Source organism: Papio anubis, chromosome 2, assembly GCF_008728515.1.
Source record: "Papio anubis isolate 15944 chromosome 2, Panubis1.0, whole genome shotgun sequence".
NCBI lineage: Eukaryota > Metazoa > Chordata > Mammalia > Primates > Cercopithecidae > Papio > Papio anubis.
The window spans coordinates 105,887,469-105,906,890 of record NC_044977.1 but is presented as its reverse complement, the minus strand read 5'-3'; the positions used below and the strand labels follow the sequence as shown (position 1 = coordinate 105,906,890).

General features: G+C 39.1%; 1 protein-coding gene across 5 annotated transcripts in view; it reads left to right on the top strand.

The window, feature by feature from the left end:
• VPS8 (VPS8 subunit of CORVET complex) overlaps window positions 1–19,422 on the top strand; it is a 252,301-nt gene that overhangs the window by 134,283 nt on the left and 98,596 nt on the right. For all 5 annotated transcript variants that reach the window (XM_003894741.4, XM_009201234.4, XM_021934597.2 and 2 more), the window contains one exon: window positions 16,488–16,635. In XM_003894741.4, the coding sequence (XP_003894790.3) occupies window positions 16,488–16,635 (148 nt within the window). The remainder of the gene's footprint in view (window positions 1–16,487; window positions 16,636–19,422) is intronic.

Below are 19,422 nucleotides of genomic sequence, written 5' to 3'. Positions count from 1 at the left end.
GTATGCTGGCCATTAAAAACAACTATTTACTTACTTTAGCAGTTGTAATATCAGTTTTGGTTATTTCTGTGTTCTGTGCTGTTTTAAAATACCAAAATACCAGTAATTTTGTTGACTGTAAAATTTTTTTGAAAGCTCAACCATTTGAATCTTGAATAGGCTGTGGTACATTTAAATTTAGTCAAACAAATGTGTATGTGTAGATGTTTACTAAAAGCAGACTGATTACAACCCCCCCCCCCACTTGTGTTCAACACCTTTTCAAAGTATCTGTGTTTTAATTCTCTGTCCTCAGATTATTACTGAGGCTAGACATCCTTTTTTTAAAAAAATTCCTATTAATCATGTGTATTTCCCTCAGAGTCAGTTTGGGCCCTTTTCTACTCCCAGAATTAACTGATGGAAAGATTTTAGAATTGGAGCTGGGAGTGGAAGGGAAGGAAGGAACGTGGGAAGAGGTAGGGAGAGCTGGGAAGGGGAGACATGAAAGTAGGGCAGAGCACGGAGCTCAGAGGAGGAGGAAGGAAATGCCAGTCCCACTTCTCAGTCCTTTCTCTAGAGCCTGAGAGCCTGTCCACCTCTTTTTCTGTGACACAGTTCCCTCTTTTCCTCCCCCATACTTTTCCCTGTGTTAGATCCATTCACTGCTCTGCCCTTAGGTTAATTTATTTTAATCAAGTCCTTTTCCTCTGCCATCCTACCTGAAGAGACTCAAGCAGGAAGGACAGGGGAAGGTCAGCTTTGAACTTGGCATTTTCTCAAATGAAGTGTGGAAAGTGATAGTGACCAAATATTTTTTTTTTTTATTAAAGAAAAAAAAAAACAGGGCCGGGCACGGTGGCTCAAGCCTGTAATCCCAGCACTTTGGGAGGCCGAGACGGGCGGATCATGAGGTCAGGAGATCGAGACCATCCTGGCTAACACGGTGAAACCCCGTCTCTACTAAAAATTACAAAAAACTAGCCGGGCGAGGTGGCGGGCGCCTGTAGTCCCAGCTACTCGGGAGGCTGAGGCAGGAGAATGGCGTAAACCCTGGAGGCGGAGCTTGCAGTGAGCTGAGATCCGGCCACTGCACTCCAGCCTGGGCGACAGAGCGAGACTCCGTCTCAAAAAAAAAAAAATAAATAAATAACTGTATTAGGTAATGTAAATATCTGTGTCAAAGATCTAGTGTTCTGCTTTGAGAATCCCAGTTCTTAAATTCATCATATTTTATCCTCTTACTTTATGTCTTATATAGGCGGCAGGCATTGATGTAGATTATGCTCTAAACTTTTTGAATTTGATGTTTGGCATTTCAATCCTTTTTTAATAAAAAGCAAATACAAATAATATACCTGCTTTGGTATTGCAGTCACTATTTAAAATAAATAGTACAAAAAAAAGACATATCACAAGTATCAAAAGTGGACAGTCTTGCTCCATTGTTACCTATATCTAGATTTGAAAGATGTTAGTTAGGTAAGACCCTTTACGAGTGCTGTGAAAGTTGTTTTGTTCACCAGTAAACCGCAAATTATTTTACTTGAGAAACAGGTATATTTTATTTCCCTAAGCTAACCGTAACCAGGATAATTACCTCTCACACATTATTCCTTTCCTGTCATATCAATTCAGGCACAAGGTCTTGTGTTACCAACCTTGAAAAGAGGCAGTGGGCTCACAGGCCTTCCTTTCCCCTTCCCCAAAAAGTGACATGACCAGGAATGATCTCACTCTCACAGCCAAATTTCTAGCTTTACTTTTGCCTACCAGAAATTAAGAGCCTTGAAGTAACCAGCTTACCTTAGCTCTGCCTTTAAAAAGAGCTCACTTTTGTATTGATCTGCCTCCAAAATATCGAAGACCGAGTGTTCTGCTTTGAGAGCCCCAATTCTTGGATTCATCATATTTTATCCTCTTACTTTATGTCTTCCATAGGAGGCAGACATTGATTTAGATTATGCTCTCAACTTATTTTTGAATTTGATGTTTGGCATTTCAATCATTTTTATATAAAGAACATTTTAAATGATGGTATCTCAAGCTAACCCATACAAGCCTCTTTAACCCACAGTGTAAATAAACATATAATACTAGTAACATATTGAGTTCTGGATTGAGGGAGAGAAAGTAGGTTAAGAAGGTTGAGTGCCGAGGGAGTAAGGAAAAAAGAAGAAGTTCTCCCTTTCTTGCTTTGAGAGCGGTTCTTAAACAAAGTTTTGATTTGTATAAAGTTTGTTTTTGGTATCCTTTGAACCCTACCTCCACCCCATTCTGTTCCCTTCTTTCCAGGGGTGCGGGGTACACACACTTCTTCAAGCTCTTTGCATTATAAGCACACTCAGGTATAGAGTTTCTTTATAGATGTAAAAAATCCAAATTACCTTCCTCCATTTCCCCATCAAAACTGTTTTCTAGTTGCTTTGTCAATTTCTGTATTGTATGGCCCCTTTTACAATGAGGAATATATAAATAACATGAACATAATGAAGCATATAAAAGATGGGGAAAAAACTCAACACCTTTTCCTAATACAGTTGACCTCAAGGGTAAGAAGAAAGCAGAGTGCACGGATTGGTTTATATTAGTCTCTGATTGACTAACTTCTCATTACATTTTAGCCTGTTTTTTAGTGACTGTGCTTGTTAACTAACCTAAAGGATTAGACTCTTTTCAGGTACTGGGAAAACTGAGGGAGTACGGAATATGGATATAGGGTCAAAACAACATCAAGAATAGGTAGACTGGCCCCGGCTAACAGTTTACCTGACAGCCAAACGTGAATTATTTTTGCCTTTGTTTCTTCTCTTTTTGTTATTTTTAAGCAATAGATATTTTTGACCTCCAGTTTTTTTCCCCCATGAAACTCCTAAAGCAGCATTATGAAAGCAAACAGTTACTTTGGGATGAGGACTGCTGGTGTGTATATATCATCTCAGAGTGTTGCTTTTTTTGCTCTTGCCCCCAACACCTGAGTTAATAGGATTCTTATTCTTGTATGTATAGTTTATGCATATTTAATTTAACATTTACATGTATGGCCAGGCGTGCTAGCTCATGCCTGTAATCCCAGCACTTTGGGAGGCCGAGGCAGGCGGATCACCTGAGGTCAGGAGTTCAAGACCCACCTGGCCGACATGGTGAAACCCCATCTCTACTAAAAATACACACACGTGCACACACACACAAACATTTACGTGTATCAGGTTGTTTTTTGAGGGGGTAGCTTTTATTTTGTCAACAGCATTATTAAAAGAATAGGTCATCCAGTTGAATTCATGTGTATATTTCTATCTTTACCCGGTGTCTTTCTGTTATCTTTGTTATGTAAATAGTTTCCTCAGTCGAATTAATTGACCTGCAAGGATATTGGTGGCATCTGTACATAGAAAGATTAGATAGTTTTAGGGGGAGAGGGGGTTAATCCTCCAGAAGCAAATTACTTGCCTGAATTAAGGCCAACAGCTTGGGAGAGAGGATTTGCATCCTCTTCCAATTATTTCTTTTGGGACAGCTGCTACATAAAGCTCCACTCTACCCCCACCCCCTGGGTGCATTCCTGCTGGCCATGAATTCTCACAGGAGTTCTCCTGATGTGCTTACACCCAGCTGCAGGTTCCTTATGCAGTGGGGATTGCTTAAAGGATAATACAAAAGGACATGTGTTTTTGTGAGGCCGTGAGCTGCATAAGGAATAAAGAGAATATGCAAGTATATTTATATTCTGAATATTTTCCTCAGTATGATTTTCCTGGTAATGTTGACTTAGCCTTTGTTAACAATGTTCTGAAGGCCTCTGAAACATATAGCATGATTTTCCTGAAGGAAAAAAACACATGTGTCACATTGTATCTGAAAGTCTTTAATCAAAGTAAAATAAAAATTGAACATTGTTAAGAAAATGAGTAACTTTGCCCAGGAGCAAAATATAGATTATGAAAATGGTTATGCATTGGATTTTAGCTGAATCTGTCAGTGTTTCTGTGGATATTTTTGAAGGGACATTTTAAGATATTGACACTCAGTATTGAAATAGCGTATTTCAAAGTTAAAATACAAAATTAGAAGATTATATATATTAGAAGATTATATATGTTCATGAACTTTGACATGTTAAAAAAAAAAATACCTACTTCAGTGAGTGCCTACAGTGGCCAAGGTGATTGTTAATTTGGCCTGGCTTACCCCTAGATCTTATATCTTTGGTTAGTATTTTGCCAGCAACTCAAATTCAGCCTTTTAAATTGTAACACATCATCACCTCCTAATCACCAGTCAGCTCCTCTCTCTCTTTCTCTCTCTCTCTCTCTCTATATATATATGTTTATTGTATATATATGTTTATTACATATATATATTTCTTTATTCCTTTAATCTGTACTTACCTATAATGAAATTATTATACTCACTTTTTCCAACCTAAACCTCTTCTCTTTTATTTTCTCTCTTAACAATTAATATCATAAACTTGTTTATTTTATGTAGCAATTTCCTGAGTAACTACAGCATACCAAGCACTTGACAGGCATGGGAGATAAAACGATAAATAAGACAGGGCCCTGCCTTCAGAGAATTTACATTCTAATGGAGGAAGATAGGCCAAAACAGGTAATTAGGTATAAGTATCTTAAATAAAATCCTGAGAGTGATGATCAAGTTTTCAGTTTCCTTTATCCATTCCCACTCCACCTTGTCACCACACCACACAGAAACAGTTACCAAAATCTGTAAACTCTACCTCTTCTCTATCTCTTATGTGATTTTTCCTCTCGTCTTTACCCCCACTGCCCTAGTTTAGGCACTCAGCATCCCTCCTCTGGTTTCTTTTGCTGGTTTCCCAACTGTAATCTCCCAACAGTTTCTTCCTGCTACGCAGAAAAACCAATTCACTGAGACCATAATATTACAATAGAGAAAGAGATTAATTAACACAGATAGCCACATGGGAGGGCTGGTGTAATAACTTATTACTTAAGTCAGTTTCCTGGAGAACTCAGAGGCTAGGGCTTTTATGGATAATTTGGTGGGCAAGGAGCTAGGGAATGGGCACTGCTGACTGGTTGGAGATGAAATCATCGTAGTGTGGAAAATGGTCCTTATGTGTTGAGTCTGCCTCTTGGTGGGGGCCACAGGACCACTTTAGTCATGAGTTCCAGGTCTGGTTAGAGACAGAAGATGGCCAGAATGCAAAAGTCTGAAAACATCTCCAAAGACCAATTTTAGGTTCTACAATAGTGGTGTTATCTATAGGAGCAGTTGGGGAAGTCACAAATCTTATGATATCTGGCCATATGACGCCTTCAGCAGCAAGGGATTATAGAAAGGCAAACTAGGTTACAACGGCTGGCTATCATTTAGCTACACCTATATTTTAGCAGAATTCAGGCTCTTCCGATAATCCCAATCTTGTAGTCTTTCATTTGTCTTACAAAGGTGGTTTTGGTCCCTGAGCAAGGAGGGGGTTAGTTTTAGGGGGACTGTTACCATCCTTGCTTCAAAGTTAAACTGTAAACTAAATTCCACTCATGGTTAGCTTGGCCTGTGCCCAGGAATGAGCGAGGACAGCCAGCCTATGAGGCTTGTCACAAGACAGAGTCAGCCATGCTAGATTTCTCTTACCATCATCTTCTTTGCGGTGGCACTTTCATAACCAGCCTGGCTTCCTTTTCCCTTTTGAACAGGCAGATAATGATAATGTTCTCTACCACTTTCTTAAAGCTTTTTCAGTTCCCATTACCTAAGGTGAAATCCAGTTTTCCTTGTATACAGGGCCCTTCTTGGTACAAAAGGATTCAGGCCCGCCTGGCCAGCCGCGTTTTCTTCCATCTTCCCATATCTGTTCTCTCCTCTATTCCTGAGCAGTGCTGAACTATTTGTTCATATTTTCATTCTTCCCTTCACATACCTGTTCCTCCCTCTTCATCCACATTGTTTTCTTGAGAGCAGTTTACTTATATGTAGTAAGAGCTGCAAAGTCATTTTAGGGAAAAAAAAAACCATTTTATTTTTTCCTTTTTGAGTTCTTAGTTTAGACACTCTACTGAAAACAAAACTCAGATTAACAAAAGAAAAACAAATAGAAGCTTACTAATGTGTGATGTACCCATCATGTGGGACAGGCCTCAGTTCAAAAGTATCTCTCTCAAGGCAGTGACTTAGGGGCTTTGCTTAAACAGTATTTTAACAAAAAGCCTTAAATCTTACATAGTGACAAGACAGGAAAGAGCAGTTCCAGCCTAGTTAAAGGTGGAGACGTGTGGAGAGATAGCAAAATCTGTTCCCAGATTCCGCTGGTATCTGCTGGTGCCTTCTCTGGGCCAATAAGCAAGTGCTGTCTCCAGTAAAGAATGTGTGTCCTGCCATCAGGCAGATAGAGGTGGGGGCAGAGGGTTCCCCTGCATTTTCATTGTCTTTAACAATCCTCAGTATTTTTGGGAGATGTATTTTGATTGTTCGGTGCCCCCTTTGAAACTTTACTTTCAGAAAGTTTCACATATTAAAAGCCAGGTGGGTAGCTCTGGAGAGATTTAGGTTAGAGGTTTTGACATAAGAGTTTGGCAGAGGAGAGAAAATCATAGATTAAAACAAATGGAAAGGAACAAATTTGGGTACATTGTCCCATATCTTATTGAAACAGTCTTTAAGTCCTGAGAATTACTCTGTTCAGTTGATCAGTTGTATCTTATTTCAGGAGGTGATGTTATGGGCAGGTTTGTTTTGTTTTGTTTTGTTTTTAATCAAAATTAACTCTGTGGTATACACAAACATATTTAGCAAGAGGCATGTCTGTGGAACCAAAAGAAACACAAAGGTTAATGTTTGGAGCAGTCTATTAGCCAGTTTAATTCTGGAGCAGTCAGTTGAGAAGATTTTTATATTTGTTTTCAAAATATCTACAGTTGGAGTAAAAGTAAACTGGTAATTCTGACAGATTTTTCTGGATTGCTATTTGCATCAAAGTTTCAATGAACTTTTTTCATAAATAAGTTGTATGATTTCTTTGAAGTTTATATCAAGTTGTATAACTTTAGCTTACAGGGCTTCAGGGAAAGCACACTTTAAACTTTTAATGATTTCAAGTCAGAAAGGTAGGAGAAAAATTAGAAACGTTAGTCTGGGAGTCATAGTCAGATATTGGAGGAAACTAAAAATTCAGGATTTAGTCCGGATCATAAAAAAACTCAAAAGCAGTAGACAGGTCTAGAATCTAATAACAGATGTGCTATAGTTTTCTTCTGAAACATAAGTTTTTTCTTTATAATTACTGCCATTCTTATTTACAGTAATTACACTAATTTAATTATAAAAACCAGTTTTAGCCTTATTATACTTGGCCTGATCATTTGCATAAAGTGCAACAAGAATAGTGATTGACTATATAGGCTTTTTTTTTTTTAAATCTGCTTTGTTGGAATTTATTATAAGAAACCTTAGATTATACCTTTAAAAGGTTCTGCAGGCCAGGAATTCAAGACCAGCCCGGGTAACATAGTGAGACCCTGTATCTAAAAAAAAATAAAAATGAAAAATTAGCCAGGCATAGTAGTCACACCTGTAATCCCAGCTGTTCAGGAGGCTGAGGCAGAAGGATTGCTTGAGCTAAGGAGTTTGAAGTTAACAGTGAGCTGTGATTGCGCCACTGCCATTGCACTATAGCCTGGATGACAGAGGGAGACGCTGTCTCCAAAAAACAAAAAGGCCTCTTCGGGGTAGGAAGTCAAGCCATGGACTTTACCAATAGTAAATCAGTGGCCAGCATAGTAATCAGATTTTACCTGTAGTGCTTGGGTGAATTCATTTTTGCTTGGAGTCCCCAGAATATTCTGAGGTTCCTAGGCCTGTCAGAAAGTGACATTCTTTACTTACTGCAAGGCTGGGAACCATGTAGACACGGCACCAGGCCAGTTCTTCTAAGGGCTTTAATGGCCCCTTCAAGTTAACCTTAGTTTCTTAAAGTAGTCTGAAATACGACAACCCAGCCTGTATAGAATTAGAATGATTCAAATAACATTTATACCTGATGTGATTATAGAGCTAAATTATTCTTTCTGTCCCTGAAATCATTAGGCTTTTTTTCTGTTAGCTTATAAAGTTCATTTTTCCTTCCTATGTAGGAGAACAACATATACTTTCTTCTCATGACTATCAGAGAAATAACACATTTTATTAAAATTTGAAAGATTAGGCTGGGTGAGGTGGCTCACACCTGTAATCTCAGCACTTTAGGAGGCTGAGATGGGCAGATTGCTTGAGCCGAGGAGTTCAGGACCAGTCTGGGCAACACAGTGAAACCCTATCTCTATAAGAATTAGCAGGGTGTGGTGGTGCACACGTGTAGTCCCAGCTACTTGGGGGGCTGAGGTGAGAGAATTGCTTAAGCCGGGGAGGTCAAGGCTGCAGTGAGCCATGATCATGCCACTGCACTCCAGCCTGGTCAACAGTGAGATTCTGTCTAAAAAAAAAAAAAGATTTGAAAGATTACATTTTGGCATTTAATTATTAGTCAAACCAGGAAAGTGGAAAGTGACCAAATCCCCTCAAGCCAACTATCTTAGATCTGCTGTTTCATTAATTTGATGTGTCAGAATCTTTGCTATCAGGCAAATGATGAGCTTGCCTGCTTTGTTCTGTGCCTCTTAAAAGTGTACGATGGATTGTGGCTCTTCCTATACATGGAAATACTGTTAGCTCTGGGGATGGTGGCGGTCATGATGGGGAGCAAAGAAATCAAGGATGCACTGGATTTCTTTCTTGCCAGAGGAAAGTTTCTGTCTCAGTCAATGCTTGTCAAGTTTGTAGAGACCATTGTGTTTGTATATTACAATTTCATACAGATTTTATGGATATTGTAGTTGCTACCTGTAATAATCACATTTAATGTATTTTTCAGGCAGATTGAAACATTCACTTACGTTTTGCTTAGTTGGCACAGGATTACATTTGGCATTTTTAACTCGGAATGTGTATGGAAAACTAAAAGTTCAGCTTAGAGGCCTTGTGATTTGAATTACAACTATAGGGAAAATAGGTTTTTTTAAACTGTTGTTTATTGCTGCTGCTGCTGCTGTTGTTTTTTAATTGAGACAGAGTGTCTCACTCTGTTGCCCAGGCTGGAGTGCAGTGGCGTGATTTCAGCTCACTGCAACCCCCACCTCCCGGGTTCAAGTGATTCTTCTCTCTTTGCCTCCCGAGTAACTGGGATTACAGGTACGCACCACCATGCCCGACTAATTTTTTGTGTTTTTAGTAGAGATGGGGTTTCACCATGTTGCCCAGGCTGGTTTCAAACTCCTGGCCTTAAGTAATCCACCCTCCTCAGCCTCCCAAAGTGCTGGGATTATAGGCATGAGCGACCATGCCCAGCAGTTTTTTTTTTTTTTTTTTTTTTTTTACTCTAGCTTGTTGTGGGTGATATATTTGCATTCTCAGTCTAAAAGGTGCTGGATAGTCCAAAGGGGGCCACCACATCTAAGGACTGGACATATGGGATTGAGCAGAGAATTTAAGCAGACAGGATTTAGGCTAAGCCAAAGTGAACCTAAATTGTAAAAACAATATATGAAGGAGATTGTGAAATCCTCTTCCTTAGAGAAATGGAAGATTAATCTAGACTGGCCTATTTAGATACAGTTTTTAGAGTGAGGGGGTGGGACTAGACTAGCCTTTAAAAAAATTCCAACACAATGTTTATTTTCTTTAGCAAATATTAGGAAGTCAAAATTTGAATTTTATATATTTTTAAATTTTTATTTTACTTTAAGTTCTGGGATACATGTGCAGAACGTGCAGGTTTGTTACATAGTATACGTGTGCCATGGTGGTTTGCTGAACCTATTGACCCATCCTCTAAGTTCCCTCCCCTCGCCCCCCACCCTCCAACAGGCCCTGGTGTGTGTTCTTCCCCTCCCTGTGTCCATGTGTTCTCATCATTCAACTCCCTCTTATGAATGAGAACATCCGGTGTTTGGTTTTCTGTTCCTGTGTTAGTTTGCTGAGGATAATGGCTTCCAGCTTCATCCATGACCCTGCAAAGGACATGATCTCATTCCTTTTTATGGCTGCATAGTATTCCATGGTATATATGTACCACATTTTCTTTATCCACTCTGTCATTGATGGGCATTTGGGTTGGTTCCATGACTTTGCTATTGTAAATAGTGCTGCAATAAACATACATGTGCCTATGTCTTTATAGTAGAATGATTCATATTCCTTTGGGTATATATCCTGTAATGGAATTGCTGGGTCAAATGGTATTTCTGGTTCTAGCTCCTTGAGGAATTGCCATACTGTCTTCCACAATGGTTGAACTAATTTACAGAATTTGAATTTTAGAATAATTTTAATGTGGGCTAGACATGTTGGCTCACACCTGTAATCCCAGCACTTTAGAAGGCTGAGGCAGGTGGATCACTCGAGCCCAAGAGTTCAAGACCAGCCTGGGCAACATGGTGAGACACCATCTCTACAAAAAAAATCAAAAATTTGCCAGGCATAGTGCCCCACGCCTATAGTCACAGCTACTCAGGAGGCTGAGGTGGGAAGATCACTGGAGCCCAGGAGGCGGAGATTTCAGTGAGTTGAAATTACACCACTTCACTCCAGCCTGGACGACAGAGTGAGACTGTCTTAAAAAAAAAGTATTTGATGTATGTTCTTCAAAACTGATAGATATTTTTAGTCTTCCCTAGAAATAGTTCAGTTTACAGAGTTATAATTTGAAATGATTTTCACAATCTGAATAAGAGTGGATATGTTCTCCAACCTGAATTCTGTAGTAGGCAGGGTTTGTATGTGTGTTTCACAAGGCACATACATGCTTTCTTCTAAAACTGACAAAGCAGTGGGTATATTGCAAAGCAGATAGTTAATAGAAGACTAACAGCTTTGGGAAATGGATATAACAAATTTATGTGCAAGACTGATAAACAACAGTCAGAAATGGATGTAAATTCATTAATGCTCCAGCTAATTTATTAAAGTTTTGATTATATTGATGTGGCCTGATCATTTCCCATCAGACACATTATTTCTCTCACAAGTGAATCCATCAAAATCTATTCATCTGGATGATTTGCTTGGTTTGATGCATATTCACAACTTTGTTTCTTGTAAATGGTTGTGTCAATAAATTTTCTGGAAAGAATTAAGTACTATTATTCATACTTATGTCTAGTCTTAATTTGCTCCATAGTCTTGCATTTATAAGACATATTAACAGAAGTCTGATGTAAATGAAATACCAACAATTTGGCGTAAAATACAACCTACAATTTGGCGTAAACATCTGGAAAGCACACTGGCTCATCTGAGTGTAGGGAAACATTGGTTAGCATTCCCATTTTCTTTTACCTAATAGTGTTCTCTTGAGACACAACCTTGATTCCTCTGATAATAAGATAGACCAATCTGCTTTGGTGACATGTGTGGCAATTTTTCCCCACACACCAATCAAGCAATTCTCTAGTGGGCACCAACTGGGTAGCCTATAATTTCACTCATTTCTGACACTATGTATCTGGAGTTACTGTCAGATCCTTGTCAACTGAAGAATCACAAGGTTCATAAATTTTGAAAGGAGAGCTTTATTTCACATAAAGGGTTGCAGCCTGCAAGGTGGCCATTCTACAGGCTGGGAAGTGTAGCCTCTGGCAGAAGCTGAAAACAAGCAGTCTAAGGGAGGGGTAAAGGGAACAGTGATTTATGCTGAGTAGTAGCTAAGTATATATATTCAGTAACCTGTAGGAAGAGTCATGAATATTTATGAAAGGGGAAATAAGCACATGCACAATTGAGCTTCACGCCTTTTCAGGGGACCCATGTTCAAAATATGGCAGCATTAGCACAATCCAAAGGGGCAGTTTTCAACCCTCTGACGTTGAAAGGTGAAGCAGATGACACGAAAATCCTCACTGCATGTCCTCTGCCATTCAGCAAAACAGTTGTGGAGGTGGTGGTTAGTGTTTAGGAAAGGATGTGTTGTGTAACTGGTGAGCTGTCACATTGAAACAGCAAAGGTGGAGGAAGAGTCTGGTCACAACCTCAGACAGTTGGCTGAAGGCAATGAAAGAATGAGCCATCTGTGTTTTGTTTTCCAGAGCTGGTTTCTGTTTACTCCTTAGGAAATAATTCTGGTTAAAGGTTAATAAGGAAGGGGCATACTGAGGCATGTCTGACTTGCCATTCTGTCATGGCTGGGAACTCAATTTTTAAGATGGGGTCTGTTACCAAACTGAACCTGGGTCCACTTACCTGGTGCAGTAAAGCCAAACACCCACATTGAGGTTTGCAGTGAGAGAACGGAGGGCATTTCTTTGCAGGGCACTAAGCAAGGAGAATCGGCAGCTCATGCTTAAGACCAAACATACCTGATAGCTTACAGGAAGAGTTTTTAAAGGCAGGGGAACATTTCAGGAAAGCAGAAATTACAGGCCAAATTGCAAATCCCTACATGGAGGTTTTATACATTGATTTGGCTCGAAAAAGGTGGGATATCTTGAAGTGGGGGTCCTATATGGCATAGGTGGATTCAGAGATTATTTGATTTGCAGTTGGTTAAGGAAACAAAATTTTGTCTAAGAACTTGGGGTCAGCAGAAGGAATATTAAGGTTTGGCTTGTGGGCGTGACTTTCTCCAGACCCTTCAGAAAGCAATCTAGAGCAAACAACGGAAGTCAGGGCTCAGTCCTCAGGGGCCCCCTTATCTGAGCTCTGCTTGACAGTGGTTGGCATTTTCCATCTGGTTGTGGTGCAGGTTTCAGAAAAACAACTCAGGGACATATGTTAAGATGTTATCTTTAATTTCTACAGGGAATCAAACATCTTGTGGCTCTAACCTACTTGGGTGGCTATTGTTGTAAGCTATTTCTTTGTTATCTGGTTGCTCATTTACTTCTAAAGGCTAGCTAGATGCCTGGAATTTCCTTGAAGAGATTCAAGATTTTTCTTTATTTTCATGCTTGAAGGAGGGGAAGGTATGTGGCAGCTCACTAAGAGAGGCCCCCGCTCCATCTCAGTTTCATTAAGTTGGTTGGAGGGCTTAGAATTTTCCTGTTATTTCTCTTCCCACAGGTTTAGTCCCACAAAACTAGCCCCTACTTCAGGTACGAAGCATAAGCCCCAGGCTGTAGCCTGTGCTTCTGACCAACTAGGACTTTAAATCAGGATACCCTTGACCCTCCTCCCCAGGTTCGATTAATTTGCTAGAGCAGCTCACACAATTCAGGGAAAACTTTACTTACATTTACTGGTTTATAATAAAAGATATTACAACAGATACAGAGGAACAGCCAAATAGAAAAAATGCATAGGGCCAGGGAGCTTCCATGCCCTCTCGGCGCACACTGCCCTCCAGGACCCTCCACGTGTTCAGCGATCCAGAAACTCCCTAAACTTAGTCCTTGGGGTTTTTATGGAGGCTTTATTATGTAGACATGATTGATTACATCGTTGGCCATTGGTGATCAAGTCAACCTTCAGCCCCTCTTCCCTCTCCGGAGGTGTCAGGGTTGGGGTAGGACTGAAAGTTCCAGCCCTCTAATCACATGGTTGGCTTCCCTGGCAACCAGCCCTTATCCTGAGGCTATCCAGAAGCCCCCAGCCCTCAGTCATCTCACTAGCATGTAAGAAGATAACACTTTGGAAAGCTTAAGGATTTTAGGAACTGTATGCTTATTAGATCACAATATTATATTCCCACATAGAGAACTGCTGTGTCCCTAGATTTATCATGTGCAACTTCTAATTTCTCCACGTAGGACTTTCTGATAGGATTGATTCCTAGCTATCTCTGACTTTATAGCCCTAGTCCCTGTAATTTTCAGCCCTCTATTCTACATTTTTGTGGGGGAAAGATTACCTAGGTGCCGAGGCAAGAGACTGAAGGCACAAACTGTTTCAGTGTAATAAAGAAAATAGTTAAAATAAGAATAGTCATAATACAAATTAGATATAGAGAGGATCATGGACAATTATCAATCATTATTATAAACATTATTAATCATTAGCTTTTAATATTACTCTTTGTTGCATTACTGATATAACCTAGGAATAACCGGCGGGTATAGGGTCAAGTGCTGAAGGGACATTGTGAGAAGTGACCTAGAAGGCAAGAGGTGAGCCCTCTGTCATGCCCACAAAAGGGCCGCTTGAGGGCTCCTTGGTCAAGCGGTAACGCCAGTGTCTGGGAAGATACACATTACTTAGCAGACTGCGAAAGGGAGTCTCCTTTCCTTGGAGGAGTCAGGGAACACTCTGCTCCACCAGCTTCTTGTGGAAGGCGGGATATTATCCAGGCCTGCCCGCAGTCATCCGGAGGCCTAAACCCTTCCCTGTGGTGCTGTGCTTCAGTGGTCACTCTCCTCGTCCACTTTCATGTTCCTCCCGTACTCCTGGTTCCTCTTTGAAGTTCGTAGTAGATAGCGGTAGAAGAAATAGTGAAAGTCTGAAAGTCTTTGATCTTTCTTATAAGTGCGTGCTGACATATGCTGCCCTCTCTCTCTCTGCTGCGGCTACCTGAAAGGGAAGGGCCCCCTGTCCTATGATCAGGTGACTTGCTTCACCTTATCACTTAGAAGATTCATCCTCCTTACCCTGCCCTGCTTGTCTTGTACGCAGTAAATATCAGCGCGCCCAGCCGTTTGGGGCCACTACCAGTCTCCGCGTCTTGGTGGTAGTGGTCCCCTGGGCCCAGCTATTTTCCCTTTATCTCTTTGTCTTGTGTCTTTATTACAATCTCTCCTCTCTACACACAGGGAGAACACCTGCTAAGCCCCGTAGGGCTGGACCCTACATGTTTTCCTCTGTTTGAAGGCAGTCCAATGTCCTATCTCCATTCCTTTCAGTTGAATTCAATATATATTTACATCAGATTACTGAGCACTATTTATTATGTCTTAATGATGGGTAAACAATTATGAATGCAATACCATGGACTTTACAATGTAGTTTGGGGACGCAGATACTTAAACAGATGATTTTCAAGTTGTTGGTAAGAACTAAGGTGGTGGTATACATAGGGAATAGCCAGTAACTGAACAAACGTCTGTATTAAAGGCAGTCATAAGATACCAAGAAACAAAACAAAACAAAAAAACAAAAAATGAACACTCTTTCTTTGGAGTTTATAGGCAATTTGAGGAGATACTGAATTAGCCCATCAGCAAGGATTGAAAGTTCCAAGCAGCAGAATTTACTTAGTTTATCGTTTACCCACGTCTGGTCAGGACTGAGTATCACAAAGCTCTTAAATTAGGGAAAATGCCCTATATCTAAATACAATCTCTCTTTCTTTAACTCAAGCTGCTTCTTAGTAAAAGTAGAAGCACAATTTACCGTCACTTATGAATAATTATAAAATCCAAATTGTTCTTTCTGGAGTCCAGAGAGTCCCACCCTGTGGCTATTGATGTACTGTACATGGTTACAAGTGTGCCTGGAGACTGTCTCAGCTCTTGGGACAACCAGAGTCCCTTGTAAGCAATCTTACTTCACTACAGTGGACCATACAAATATCTTATTTTCTGTGTGCCACAATATGAGAAAAGCTGGAAACCACTTCTTTAGACCATGTGCTTTAACCTTTCTTCAGAACTGGGCTAGTTTTCCAAGCAATCATTGTTGTATCTTGTTAACCCTATTCCAGTTCTTTATGTAATAATGAGCTTTATTTGAAGAATTCTGAAGAGAAGATAGGACTCACAGAAGGAACTAACTTCTTTTGAAGCTAGAGAGAGGATGATTCTTAGGTCTCCAGTGAACAGTTGATTTCCTAAGTAGCTACTTTTGGCCATCAGTAGTTGAGTGCTTGAGTGCCCAGCATAATGCAATTAATACTCTACTTCCAAAACTTTTGTATAGGCATTATGAATAGTGGGCTATGTGAGTAGCTGGCATACTAGGCAAATGAACCCATAAATATTATGTATTTTAGTATTATTCCTTTATTTGTTTTAACAATAACCAAAAAAGTTAGTCCTCATTATGTGCAAAATTTGGTTAGCTTAAAAAGTTTATTACTGAGAAGATACCTGGTACCTACCCCTCACAGAATATATAGTGTTTTAGAGAAGACAGATAATTAAAGAAGTCATTGCAATGTGGTATGATTGGTGTTATGAAGAACATAAAGAAGAAACACTTACTGAGATTGCAAGACAGTTATATATGGTTACTTAGAGATAAAATTATTAGGACTAAATTGGGTGGCTCTTGTTTCTTTTAGAGTAAAATACAACTTTTGGTATGATTTAGAAGAGTTTCAACTGAATGTTACTTCCTTAATTATTCATCATAACCTGAGTAATATTGCAACTTACAATGCCTCTTATGTAATGTACAGTTTGCCCAAGTAACCTAAATAACATTGAGACTTTCAATTCGTATTTTTCCCTGACCAGCAGGTAGTCCTAGTTTTAATGTAGTATGCTTTTTACTGGTAGCTTTTAATTGTAGATGTGATTAAATGATGCTACAATTGAGTATCCTCTTATCTTTTGTATTTTTAGGGAAGGTATTCATATAAATCAAGAATTACTGCAAATATCTCCTTCTATCACAGAGCAGTTCATTGAGCTGTTGTGTCAGTTCAACCCAACCCAAGTTATAGAGACTCTGCAAGTTCTTGAGTGCTACCGTCTGGAAGAAACTATTCAGGTAAGACGAACAATGTAGAAGAGACAAGAGTAAACTATTCTTAACATTCTCCATTTGTCAGATGATCAAAGAAAAGGGGAAAAAATATATAATTTCTTTTTTAAACCTTATAAATTCTTAGTTGAGACACTCTCCTGAAAACAAAAGTCAGATTAACAAAAGAAAAACAAATAGAGGTTTATTGATATGTGCTATACCCATCATATAGGAGAGACCTCAGCTCAAAAGTATCTTTCTCAAGGCAGTGGCTTAGGGGCTTTGCTTAAACAGCATTTTAACAAAGAGCCTTAAATCTTACATAATGACAAGACAGGAGAGAGCAGTTCCAGCCTAGTAAAAAAAGGTGGGAACATGTATGGGAAGATAGTCAACTGTGTTCCCTGATTCCTCCGGTGCCTGCTGGTACCTTCTCTGGGCCAATAAGCAAGTGCTATCTCCAGTTAAGAATGTATGTCCTGCTATCAGGCAGATAGAGGCGGGGGCAAAGGATTCCTCTGCATTTTCATTGTCTTTAACTTAACAATCCTCAGTATTTGGGGGAAATGTATTTTGGTTTTGTTCGGTGCCCCCTTTGAAATTTTACTTTTAGAAAGTTTCACATATTAAAAGCCAGGTGAGTAGCTCTGGAGAGATTTGGGTTAGTGATTTTGACATAATAGATTGGCAGAGGGGAGAAAATCATAGATTGGAACAAGTGGAACGGAACGAATTCAGGTACATTGTCCCGTATCTTATTGAAACAATCTCTTGGTTGTGAAAATAGGTCAGTTTAGTTAAATAGTTGCATCTCACTTTAGGAGGTGGTGTGGTAAGTGGGTTTCCATCAAAGTCAGTCAGGTATAGGCACATAGGCATTTAATAAAAGTCATTTCTATAGAAACAAAAAGGAAACAAAAGTTAATGTTCGGAGCAGTCTCTAAGCTTGTCTCTCAGCGTTCCAGAGAACTTTCTGTCCATAAATAAGTTGTTGTGGTGATTCCTCCAAAATTTATATCAAGTTGTCTAGCTTTAGTGTGCAGAGCTTCATGAAAAGCAGTTTTAATTTCAGTGATTCCAAGTCAGAAAAATGGAAGAAAATGTTCAAATATTAGTTTGGAGGGTTCGTCATATATTGGAGGAAACTAAAAATTCAGGATATAGTCAAATTGCAAGTAAATAATAAAATCTCAAAAACTGTAGTTAGGATCTCATAATGTTTACTGTAGTTTTTTTTTCTGAAATAGTTGTTTCTCCAGTTATCCCATTTTTACCAAAAATAATCAGAGTAAGTTCAATTGACTTGTAAAATAAGTTTAGTGTCATTATATTTATTATTTACATAATACTATTTTTTATATAAGTACTACAAGATTATTTATATAAGGACTACAAGAGTAGTGATTGGCCATTTAGGCTTTTTAAAAATCTGCTCTGCTGAAACTTACAAGAAATCTCACAGTAGACCTTTAAAAATCTCTCATCTTCAGGCTGGGAAACGAAGCCGTGGGCTTGCCATCATCAGATTTTACCTGTAGTACCGAGGTATACTGTTTTCTTGAGGCCCCCAAATATTCTGAAGTTCCTGGGCTTCTCAGGAAGTGACGTTCTTTACTTACTGCAAGTCCAGGAACCCTGTAAGCACGCCATCTTGACAAGGGACCAGACCAGTTTTTCCAAGGACTTTATTGCCTCCTTAAAGTTAAGCTTAGTTTCTTAAAGCAGTCTGGTTATATCTAAAAATAATGACATCCCAGTCAAAGCCTTGGTAATATAACCCGTGTTTCCAATTTTTCTGCTACAAGCAGAGCAAATTCTTACTGAACTCATGAAAATAACTATGTTGCCATAGAATATGAATATTCAGTTTCCAAATTTGGGAAGGATCAGGTATAGAAAAAAGTAAATGTTTTAATTTTGCCACAAAAATATACTTCACCAAATTATTGTAATGCTATGAATAGCCCCCCTAACCCCCACAACCCCCACCCCAGGAAAAAAAAGTTTTCTTAACTCTGGAAAGCAACATATAAAAAGTATCAGCAGTGTTTCAAACAAGTCATAAAAAATTATTTCAGTCCACTGTAATTAATTCTTATTTTTCTTAATGTCAGGTTAGCCATGTTATGAGGCCAGGTTTGTTTGCTTTTTCCATTGGGGTTTGGGAAATTTTTACCCAATTCAGTGGTAATATGGTGTCATAGTTGTCAGAAACCTGTATTCAAGAATGTTTGTTGCACTCTTTTTCATGACCTCCTTGAAGATGCAACACTTTAGAATTTGCAAGGAGATTTCAGAAAAAAAGCATCAAAATAAAGTAATTAACTGTGGACAACATGACTTAAAATGGCTGTGATTAAAGGCATAGTTGTCAAAGATATTTGGTTATTTTCTGTGGCCTACAACAATTTAACATAATAACCCAAAATATGACTGATAACATATACCAAGACATAACCAGATTTCTAGGAATCTCAGAATTTTGGAACACATATTAATAACACTATATACAAATCCAACTCAAAGAAACATCATTTCTTATGTGACAGTGTTTCCCATATAATTTAGCACATCAAATGAGCTGGTTTATGATCTCTCTTTTGTATGCCTCAGGGACCCTCTGCAACATCCCAATATTAGGTTGAGGTTAAAAAGACTCAGTTTTAGAATCTGAACTTTGATTTTGAGAAGCCTGTCAAATACGTCAAAGGTTTAAAGGACTGGATCAGAATAGGATCACAGTTCACTGTAAAATAATGATAATTCATAAGTCAAAGACATAATTAAAAGGGAGACTCACATATGACGTTA